At 40.1% G+C, this 12075-nt stretch overlaps 1 protein-coding gene across 2 annotated transcripts in view; it reads right to left on the bottom strand.

The window, feature by feature from the left end:
* Nucleotides 1-1719: 1719 nt before the first annotated feature.
* GRIA3 (glutamate ionotropic receptor AMPA type subunit 3) overlaps nucleotides 1720-12075 on the bottom strand; it is a 308553-nt gene continuing 298197 nt past the window's right edge. Inside the window, exons 14-15 of one of the 2 annotated variants that reach the window (XM_062182985.1) lie at nucleotides 4570-4684; nucleotides 1720-1965 (exon numbers count right to left, since the gene is read on the bottom strand). In XM_062182985.1, coding sequence (XP_062038969.1) covers nucleotides 1720-1965; nucleotides 4570-4684 — 361 coding nt within the window. The remainder of the gene's footprint in view (nucleotides 1966-4569; nucleotides 4685-12075) is intronic. The other variant, XM_062182986.1, reaches the window with a different exon arrangement.

The following is a 12075-nucleotide window of genomic DNA, read 5'->3' on the forward strand; positions in this document are numbered from 1 at the left end:
TGAAGTCCCTCCAGACTATTTTGTGAACAAATGAGACATAAACTTAAGATCTACTCTCCATTTGACAGGATTCCATTGGGGTTTCAAGTTTCCTGGGCACCATCAGGCCATCAATTGTTAGAGGCAGCATGGTTTAGTCGAGAATACAGATATAGTTGAAAAAGGGCTGGGTTCTACTCCCAGAGCTTCCACTACCTAGTTGTATGGCCTTAAGCAGGTGACTTGATGTTTCCCCAAAGGGAAAATATTACCTGACTCATCTCGCCTCAAAGGAAGCAACAGATGTGAGAGCACTTGGAAAGTGGCTACCCATATCTAAAGTGTATTATTTATTTGAATACAAGTGCCTCAGAATTTGGGATAATTGAACAAGCCTGAAATCACTTATGTACTATTCCATGGAAAAGCAAATGGCATGCCCCAAATTGTAATGGACCTTTACCACCTACTCAAAAGTAAAACAGTTTAAGCATACTGGAACATTAAGTGTTTGCACGCAAACAGTGCTAATTATAGATGAATGCATGTATTGTGCATTCGCCAGTGCAATGGGAACATTTTGCCAGCAGGTTAGTTCAGTGTGTTGAATATGAAAGGCTGCAGTATGCAGTAGGGAGGAACAACCAGAGGCTTCACTGAACGGCATAGGTGATGACAAATGACTTATTAGGACAAAATATTTAAAAATTGGCTGAATTTAGTTGTACAATGGGAAATATCAGAAAATTGAAACACACATGCATTTGTAGAAATTCCAACACATTGACACTTACTCATGAGGTCAAAATTGCCCACCTAAAATGAGGCGTATGAAGGTGCTAATCGTGCTGTTCTGCTTAGATAGACATGTTAATAATGACACATGCACTTGGAGGTAACAAGGCTATATTCTTTATAACACCTCCAAAACGGAGACATTGTCTTAATGCAAGTTTGCCATTGAACATCTCTGAGTTATTAGTGGGGTTTGGCTGTAGTTGCCAGAGTGAAGGTGACATCATTAGGTTCACCTAAGTATGGATTTGAGTTTGGTTCCAATTTGAAGAAAATTGTCTCAGGCTTACATAATTTACTTAAAGGAACTACTGCTTTCCTTATGGAAGAACTGCATCACTCTAGGTGGCAGTACCTTTCTTAGATTCCTGACATCAGTTCCAGAGCATCTGCTTTTTCTATAGAGCTGTGCCATCCAACATGGTAGCCACTGGCCACAGTGACTATTGAACATTTGATATGTGGCTAGTGTAGGCTGAGATCTACTAGAAGTATAAAATATCCTCTAGAGTTCTAAGAGTAGTATAAAAGAAAGAGTGTAGAATATATCATTACTTGCTAATGTTGCTACCATGTTGGGATTATAACATTTTGGACATATTAGACTAAATAAAATGTCATTAAAATTCATTTCCCTTCTTGACTTTTTAAAATGTGCCCACTAGAGCACTTGAAAGTATACACATGGTTCAAATATGTACCTCACACATATTTCTATTGAATAGTACTGCTCTAGAGAATTTTTCTTTCCTTTTAGGTCATAGACCATAATTTACCACAATTACACTATTAGAAAAGCATCATTGTTTTCAGAAAATTGAATGGTTGCAAAGAGGAGACAACATTAGAAACAACAAACTAAAATAAAAAACAAAGAACAAAAATTAAAGAGATTAGCACATAGTAATATAAAGCTGATTAGTTTACTAGACCTTAATCGTACCCCTAGATCTTAACACTCTCTGTTCCATACACGTTGTAGCCTTCTCTGTATGTCGCGTAGTTCTGAGTGTTGGTGGCAGGAGCAGGCTTAAAATTTTGGGTGTTCTTTGTGAGTTTCATGCGTTTGGACTCTGCCCGTGATTTGTAACAGAATTCTATCAAAGCCACCATCATGGCCAGCCCCAGGCCTCCGACGAGGATATAGAAAACGCCTGCCACATTGCTCAGGCTCAGAGCGCTGGTCTTGTCCTAAGAGAAATGAACAAAGCAATTAGTTCTTGGGAAAATCAAGGCGATGGGACATTATAATGTATTACAACAGTATAGGATAGTTCTAAGTTGCAAAATCACTCAATATTGATGTGTTATGCCTCAACTCTGGCAACTGGCTGATGTTTCACAATGACCAACAAGATGGCAGATTGTGCTTCTGTTGACCATTTTGAACCTCACCTAAAATGTCCTTTCGTTTTGACTCCTTACACTCCTTGTACCTCAAAATGGCATTCAACAGCTAAATAAAACAGCACTTGGCCATGGAAGCAAAAGGGTAAACACAAGCATAATGGAATCCTCTGCCAGCCTTGATAAGTACCATTTTCCAGAGTTGAGCTGTGACATAATCTCTATAAATGTAACACACTTTTCATTTGGGGACTTGAAGCACTCTTTCCCCTCTCTGCCCTGCAACACCCCTTTCTCCCTTGGTCTCCCTGTGACAAACTTTGTCAACGACTCATTTTTAAGAAACCAGGTGAGAGTAGTAGAGTTCCCTGATGGTCTTGTCTGGGGAGTTACTTCACAAGGGTCTGTGTAAAAAGGGTTAACTCTCCCTTTTCCCCCCAGTGGCTTAGAAATTGCTCCCTTTGGGCTTTGGTTGCTAAGTTCTCATCCTAGTTAAAATCAGGGCAGCAAGTCTTTGTGCTGCTGGAACAAGGGCACAACACAAAGAACTGGCTCTGTTCCATCTTCCTGAGAGTTTACAGAAACTGTCAGGAGGACCCATTGGGTCCTGGATTGGCTCCATGCAACTCAGAAAGCTTTTCCAGGAGGCTTATGACTAAAAAACATCCAGCTCATTTTTAGCTTGTACTCCAGGGAATGTAGAGATTAATTAATTAAAAAAACCCTACACTTATCTGCTTTTTATTTAACATAAGGGGAAAAATTAAGGGGAGCCGGTCGGTGACTTTCAGGTCAAACTGTGCAAACCTGACTAAGCTGTCTGCCTGTATGAAAAAGCAAGAACTGAGCTGCTGAACAATGGAAGGAAAAAAGTTGGTGTCTCGAGTCCTACCTTGGGGTAGGACACACCAAGGGCCAGGAGTCTTTCTTTGAAAAAAAATAAAATAAAATAGCATTTTGTAGTCTTTTTAGAGGGAATGTAACCATTTTGCTGCTGAGTGTAATTGAATGGAATATGCAAATTGCAAAACCAGTGGATTTTGAGCATCTTATTGAAATGATAGCACAGTGAGCAGACAGTGGCCATTGCCGATCCTCAACATGCTGGTTTAGCTGATCATGGAATCATTGAAAATTCAATGTAAAGACAATATGGCCATGTCTCTCTGATTCTAATTTCACAGGAACCGCTCCTATACTAGTTGTCGTAATGAAAAGGCCAATAGAAATTGAATCACACTCAGTGAGGGAAGTATGGGGGGCTGCCTCTTGTCCACAACAACCTTGCACATAGTCACTCTTGTAGGCTGAATGACAATGAGTTAGATGGATCGTGAGAACTTCTGTTACTTAGAAAACAATGGAGCATCTCTTTCAGAAGGCTGCTGAAGCTCTCTGCAAGAATGTCCCATGGTCTGTTAGGAAATGGAACAATTTCTGGTATTTGTATACGCATGTGGTATTCATGGAGGAAGAGGTCCTTTGGGGTAAGTACATGAGCTGTAGCAACCAGAACAGTTTCAAGTTCCATGCATGTAAGCTTCACAAAAGTTACAGGACTCCCTGATGTGGGATGTAGAAAACCAGTAGCAAAATGGTTTACTGCACAGGGAAAATGAGTGGCATTTTATGAAATGAATTAACTGATACCACAATATTAGTTCGAAAAAAGGAAAGGCAAAAATTGAAACTAAAAAGAACTTTCTGAGGGGAGTGAAGAGGGGCAGGAAGGAGGCGGGGAAGAGTGTTTCATGCTTATCAATGTGATGTTATCCTGACGATGTATACCCTTCAGGAGCATGCGCTACATTCTAAAAGTATTATGTACAGAGATTCAAATGACACCTTTGGAAGAGAGAAGTGTGACAGACTTAATGAGATTTGAGATCCAAATATTTGCTGAACTCAATACGAAAGCAGTTGGGTGGAGGCTAATCATTCTGCTTCACAGAGACCACTCTTTGTTATTCTTTGGTTTGACTGTTTTCCGATGGGACTGACATAATAGATTGATAAGCAAAGGTAAATACAACTGCAAAGTCTCTGACACTGTGAGAGGTTAAAAAAGAGTACTGTCACAACTGGATCTTTTTTTTTCTTTTCTTTTTGCTATTATCATCGTGGTTTTTTTTTTTTTTTTGAACTTTTGAAATGTGCAAAACAGTAAAACCTCCTTATAACACAGCTCGTGATTTTGTGGCTTTGGAAATACAGTGGGCCAGATTGAGTTCCCTAATCATAGCAACAACTTGGTAGCATCACTTGCTGAGAAGGTGGAGCAGGCCTCAGAGGCTGGTGTTTGCCTTGTTCCTTTAGTGCTGGTGTTATAAAGGGGTCCCACTGTGTCAGGCAGTGTGTGTTGGGGAGGAAAGCCGTTTTAGGGTAGAAAATAAACAGTGGGTCAAAATGTGATTGCTAAGCAGTACAAAAAGACCTTCAGCGACTGACCTTACTCCCGGAGTCCTTGGCTCCACATTCCCCCTTATCGTACCACCATTTGTTTTTCAGCTTGTCTAAGATGCCTTGTTCACTGAGTTTCAATACTGCAAGGTTTACAGGCGTTCTTCACGTGGGAAATAACATAAATAACATTATATTATGTTATTTTATGTTATTCAAGCTTCAAACTACTTTAAAACTATAGAAAGCGATAAAGCAGGGGGCCCTGGCCACAGAGTAAGTTTAGACACTGCAGGCAACCTGAGCATTACCTTATAACAAGTTAACACTACAGCAACGCTATATTTACCAGGGCCTGCCCATATCGCTTTGAGTAATCGGCACACACTGTTAAATAATGAGGATAGAAAACAAAGGCACTCCTCAGATAGGCTGTGTGTGGTGAGGAGGATCTCTCTCCAAGTGACAATCGGCGGCGGCAGCTTGCAGTGGCTTTGTGATGGAGGCGTGTTAGGTTTGATCTAACCGGGTGTCTTGTTGTACTTCCAGACAGAAAGCGAGTTTTATGGGGGAGTCGGGAAGGGGACGGAGCCAGGAGGGGCAGCGTTTCCATACTGCGGCCTGAGCAGATGGATGAATCCAGAGTAGAGAACAGATCCTACATAGGTTACGTGCCTGCCAGTGAAGTGTTTATTCCACAAATAGGTTGCCCAGCAGAAACGACCTCGGAAGGAACTGTACTACATCCATGGCCTCACTCCACAAACATGTCTTCTAAACTCTTATGTACATATTGGTCTCAGTATTTAAAAAGTAGGATGTAACCTTTGACTTTTGGATAAGAGGAGTATTTCCAACAATGGAAAAACTGGCCTGTGGATTGCTTCTGAGTTCTCAACTGGCTATGTCTCTAACCTGGTCATGTCTGTGTTAGATCAGCAAACAGGGATCAGATTGTTTAACACTAGATGATTCACAGGGCATGACCTCACATGGCAATGTGACTCTGCCACTGTTGGGTTTTGGTGGGTTTTTCTAGTAAGGTAAGACTTCTTTAGCTGACAGGCTGATATAAACCCCGGGAGGCCAGGCCACTGCTCTTTAGTCCTTCATGCCTCAAAGTATAACGACTGTATTGGAGGCACCGGGCAAATGTGGGAGCCCTACTGGTCCTAGGATAAAGATTTTTTTTTCTCTTAGAGATTTCATCAGCTGTGAAATGGGAGTAATGATTCTTGCCCTGTCTTCTTTCTAGAGCTATTCAATTTAAATAAAGAAGCTCTAATAACATTGGATAAAAAAATGCATTGTATAGCAAGGGTGTTGTAATTCTGTTATAAAGAGATCAACTGTATGTTCAGATTCATATGAACAATATTGCTGCTGATACCAGGGCATGTTGATCTCAATGTTGACTTCCAAGGGGGAAGGAGATAAAGTTATATAACCACGGATATGCCTGAAAATTTCTTAGCTCATTTTGGATTGATTGGACCCACTAACATATCCTATCACTGACAAAAAGCTGGCTGCTGTCACACCAAGTCTCAAAACCTATTTCCTGTCTTGGCTCATTTGCCATTGAAAGCAAAGGGGTCATCTTGAGATACTCTGAGAAAGGTATCATCATTGAAAATAATATGCAGTTTTGGAGTTCTTGAGATTTGAAAAAACTATAAACCTTTAGTGTCATGGAAGTGACACTTTTCTTGGTAGGTACAAGGTCTGCCTTCTGTATCTCACCAGGAAATTGGGGTCCTTTTATAAGTTAAACAATTCCTTCAATCAAAGCTCAGACCCCTAGGCTTCTCAAAACTAACCACAGTTGCTTGGAATTCTAAGCAACAAAGGATGTTCAAAACTTGGAACCTCTTTAAGATACTATAGGACGTAGAAGTTTAGTCTTAGACTTTTAAAATGCCAGACAGGCCATGTATGGTCCTGAGATCACAACTGGAGCTGCTTTCTCTCATATTCCCTACCATCTGGCCCCTTTGCCCCTCCTCTTTCCATTATTTGTTATCTCATCACTACCATGTCTCCCCCAGTGTTAGGCCTTAAGCCAGGCACTGGCATCAGGCTCTATAATGTTGGGGTGCAGGATAAGATGCTTTCCAATGGCAAAGGGATTGGCTGAGCTCATCGGAACCACAGGAAAGAATATAAAACATCTTCCTCCCATTTTCTGGGCTTCCTCTTTTTTTTTTTAAATTGCAAAGGGCCCAGTGTACTCACACTGCTTCCTGACTAAAGCCTTGCCGAGCCCTGTCTTCCCTAAAGGTACTATGTTCTTCACATTACTTCAATTTCGTTAGTACTACTGCTCTTACTCGATCTTAGCAACACAGCAGTTTGGTTAAAGGCACTCATACTTGGGTCTACTAGAGAGGTTCCACTCTCCTGGGAGATCCTGGTTATAAAACACATTTTTCAACCCTTAAATGGGCTAGGCCAATAAAAGTATGGCATGGTAGTTTAGTGCAGTGGTTCTCAAAGTGTGGTCCCAGGATCCCTGGCTGATCTGTGTGGTCAAAACTATTTTTATAATAATACCAAGACATCGGCTGTCTGTCTCACTATTATTCCCTGATGTTCAGTGGAGTTTCCTGGAGGTTGCATGATATGTGAAATCATAATAGAGTGAATGAAGAAGCAGAAATGAGAATCTCACTTCCTTTTCTTAAGTCAAATATTAAAGAATTGCAAACATAAGAATAGTGGCATTCTTTTTACTATAGTAAAATACAGTTATTTTTCATAAAAGTATATTTATGTTAATATATTGGGTTTATCATTATTTTACTTTATTTAAAATTTCTATTTGTTTGAGAGAGAGAGAGAGAGAGAGAGAGAGAGAGAGAGAGACTGATAGAGAGCTCCCATCTACTGGTTCACTCTCCATTTGGCTGAAATAGCCAGGGCTTGGCCAGGCCAAAGCCAAGAGCCAGGAACTCAATCTGGGTCTCCCATATGGATGGTAGGGATCTAATTACTCGAGCCATCACCACCAACTCATAGGATCTGCATTGGTGGAAAGTTGGAGTCAGGATCCAGGTACTGAACCTTGGTACTCTGAAAGGGGACATGGGTATCCTAAGTGCTAGGCTAAATGCCCACCACTATTATTTTTTAAATAAATCAATAAATACATTATTCTAAAATTCTTCAGTTATAACTTTATTAATGCATGTAACACACATAAAATATTTCTGGGGATTCTAATAATTTTTAAGAATGTAAAGGGGTCCTGGGACCAAGTTTAAGAAGCACTGGCTTTGGTGGAAGGAAGATTCTTCCTGTGTCAGGAATCTTGCCAGAACTCAGTCTTGGTACATCAGTGACTTTAGCATCCTACCTCTGACACATTTACTGTCTCCACATTTAGGCCTCCCTCTGGCTTCCTCAAGATGGCTAGTAAGTGCCTTCTAGTGCCATGGCCTCCACTGTTAAGAGGAGGTTACCACAGGGTGTTGGTTTTCAACTGGGGATCATTTTGTCCTCCAGGAGACATTTGGCAATGTCTTGAGTCATTTCTTGTTGTCATAACTAGGTGTGTGTGGGGGGCATGTTATGGGCATCCCATGGATGGAGCCCAGGGATGCTGTGAAAGATCCTAGAATGTAAGAAATGCCCCCATAACAAAGACTTATCTCACTTCAAATGCCAATAGCGCTGAGGTTGAGAAACCTTCATGCAGACCTCCTCTGAGACAACCCAGGTTGTAATAGAACTCCGAGGAATGATTTGTTCCTAGAAGGTGAGTCTTTGTTGGGGAAAAAAAAATCTCAGGGTTTATGAAATCTGGAAGGGAGCCAATGTGCATTTGGGAACTTCTAAATAAAAATGAGGGAGGAAAAACAAACATTTCAAGTAGCAGCACAGCCAAGGACCATAAAAGCTGTAATCAGAAATCACAGATAATACCACTTAACAAGGTTAGGATAACTGCCAAGAAAAGAAAGTACTTTAAAAACCACATCTCCTAGAAGTCTACATTGCTGCAGGGTAGACTACATTTCCAAGATGGCAGAGAAAAACTGCTTTTTTTCACGTAGGTTCTCTGTTGCTCTTATGGGAGGTATTTATTAGTTCAATCCAAATCAAGTGAATGTATTGAAAACCTATTCACAACACACACACACACACACACACTCAGTATTTTAAACAAAGTAGAAGTAGGTGGGTATTTGGACATTTAAAATGTCACTATGTCTATAAATCCATTTTTGCTTGCACCCCAATATTTTATCTCCCTCCCATCATCTTCCACCTTTCTCTATTATTTAAGCACATGCCTATGTGTGCTTCTCAAGTGTACGGGCTGTGACTTAAGTATTTGCACCCCATTTAGAATACTTTTTTCAATAATGATCTGTTGAACTGATAGATCTCTTTTAGCATTTTGCTCTTCAACATAGTACTTTCATATAATTACTATAATGCTCATTATTGGTTAAGTTTCATGATCACCTAAGGCAGATAGATTGATGGCCACTGCTTTCTAAGTAAGGGCATTGAGGCACATATAGGTTAAGCAATTCTTCTCAAGCCTGCATAACAAATTAAGGTACAGGCCGGAGGTGCATTAATATATATGGAACTCTGTAGTATGTATTTTCCAATGGAATACACAAAAGAGGAGCAGCCCTCTGTATTTTGCTCTTCAGGCTCAGATTTTTGTAATACATTTTTTCTTTAGGGACCACCATACTCCAGATAACTATCAACTTAGCAAGGGCATATTTTGCAGCTGGGGACTTTTACTGTGGTACAGAAATAGGTCTCGAGGGTAAAGTTTCAGAGCAATTACTGCACGCCCTTAACTGGTACCTAAGAGAATTCTAAGTCAGAAATATTTATTGTACTCACCTTAATAGAGAACAGAGAGAATTAAGCAAAGTAGGTCAGATTCCTATCGTGGAAATTAGTCAAGTATTCTCCCCCTCTGAAAGGTTTGCTGTGAACCTTTTGCTGAGTAGAGCCCTCCCAAGACAGAGGCATGAGCCAGCAGGCTTATGGAAAAAAACAGGCGTGCTTTGCGATATAATTTCAGGATGTCTGGAAACATTCCCCCTGTCCAAAAATATTTTCCTCACTAGTACCTGCAATTCCACTGTGAGATTTTTACATCTGTAGGTTTGCCCAACATGCTTTGTTGAAATACAAATCATCCTGAGAAATTTGGTTTAAAAATTGCCTGTTGGGATAGGAAGGGAGTATACGATACCTCTAAGACAAAAATGTTTTATGGCATGTAGTTTCAAAAAGTATGTATGGATTGTTGATCAGATGGAAAGGATACGAGCAAATGTGAATTAGTCATTTAAAAGTACGTGAAGGTAATGTGGGCCTGTGGCAGGATGATGATTCCTGAGTTTGGGGCATAATCATGGGGTGGAATCTGTTTTTTTTTTTTTTAAGGTATATAAAGGATATATGTTCTGTTTTTGAAGAAACTGTTATTGGCTGATACAAATTTCTTCTTATCTGTGCCATCCACATCTGGCAATAATGCAGCTACAAAGAACTACACTCACAATTCAAGGCATCTACCCCTGCAGGTGGCACCTGTCTAGATTCCAGGCTCAGTGCCTAGAATGTGCCAACCAGCCATGTCAAAGAATCCAGGTTATCTTTGTGATGGCAAACCTTATATATAGAGACACTTTTAGGGTAAGTTTTCTGAAAAATAGAGGATATTTTTTTCAAAAAAAGGAAAAACAAAATAAACAAAACTTTTGATATACTTCAAAAGCACTGCCCCACTTATTTTAAAATTTAATTTTAGGGAATACCTAAAATAGCACATAAAGTAGCTTAGAGCCATGTTGGATTCCTTATTATAGGCAAAGAAATGTTGAGAGAGTGATAGGAGGGTGCTGAGCTTCTCCATAGGGGAGAAGAAGAAAAATTGGGTCTTGTGAATTAATTACCAAGTGGATTCCTCCAAATATTCTGGTGATTCTGGAAGGGTTGAGAGAGGAATTTGCCCTATAGATATGGCCCTGGGCCTGAACAAAATAGGAAGCTAAGATGTAGTATGATTTATCCATAGGATAGATGGTGGGTACATTTGTATAATTAATTAAAAACCTGCTCTGAGAACACAGCGAAACTGGAAACTTAAAATCTAAATTAAAAGCCCTTCCCTCATGCTATCTCTTATCCAAACCCTATCTCCAAGTTACTAATGCTCGCTTCTTGGTACCTAATGATTTTTGAACAACTTCAGAAACATCTTTGGCCCAGTGGAGGGAGGACAGCTCTCCTTCCCTTTATTGGCTGTGTGACTGAAGATGTTTTCAGGTTTGCATGGTTACCAGCTGCCTTTCTCAATCGCTCTATCTGGCCTTGTCTGGAGAAGCCCTGGCATCACTCAGGGCATAACAACAATGTACAGGCAGGCACAGAATCTCTGTCCAGCTTGGTCTTGCTTTAGTAAGTTGAAGCCAATTGTGACCAAGTAAGAGAAGAACTTTTGCTGGATGAAAGGATTTACTCTATTGTTCTTTATATCCTTTTCAGTAAGCTGTCTTGGGATATGTGTAGTGAAGGGATTTACCTCTCTATGTAGCAGCTATTGGAGGTCATGGCAGTTCACAATATGTCCTAAAGCATGCTAGTACCTGCAACTCTTTTTAAAAAAACATCTGTTCCTTTTTTTTCACCAGAGTTCCTCGGTGCAGGATTTCAGGAGAATGGGGGTAAAGTTATTTCAATCCTTCTACACTTGGATCAGCCTGTGGTTTCTCCACAATCTGGTAGCATGTGCACATATGACTGCTGGCATTACTGGACTCTACCAAAGAGACCTCATTCCACAGGGGCAGCTACAATGATTTGCAGAGTTACATAGTGCTTAGATGCTAGAAACTGCCTCTGGGAGAATATTTATATTCATGTAGTTCACAAATATAGCTCCAACCTATTTAGCTCTTTGCTAATGGGATCGTAATTTAATATAAGTGCAAAGAGCAAATTCAATATGCATGCATATAACATTAGGAGTTGAAAGCTGTGAGTCATTTTACTGAGTGCCTAATAATGCTAGTGGTTGAACCTATTGATGAGTGACTGTGCTAAAGCACCCATTCTAGAAGTAACTTTGAAATATGTGAGTAAAGCCAATGGTATTTCCAAATGATAACCTCTCAAATTCAAAGTAATAGACTCTTTGATGCCACAGGATGTGAATTTCACTGATGGATTTTTGTCAAACTAGACCACCATCAAACTTGCCTCTCTAGAACAAAAATCCAGCACCAATGTTACTGGTTGTGGACTGTTTCACATAGCCCAATTTTAGTGGGAAGACTTCTTGTCCAATTTGTCCCTGCTAGAGAGGAGGGGGCGCATGGAAGATGCTCAGTTTCTGGAGAAGCCAATTTTGGTTAAACAATGGCCTCAGATAATTTGCTAAGTATATGATTGATATGGCTCACTTGAAAACTCTCTTTTAAGATCCATTACAAAGTCACACTATCAAATTTGGTTGAGTTTTATTATGTACAAGTGTGTTTTCTTTACTTCATTCCATCAGCACTAAGAGAGGTA

The sequence above is a fragment of the Lepus europaeus genome, chromosome X, assembly GCF_033115175.1.
Source record: "Lepus europaeus isolate LE1 chromosome X, mLepTim1.pri, whole genome shotgun sequence".
NCBI lineage: Eukaryota > Metazoa > Chordata > Mammalia > Lagomorpha > Leporidae > Lepus > Lepus europaeus.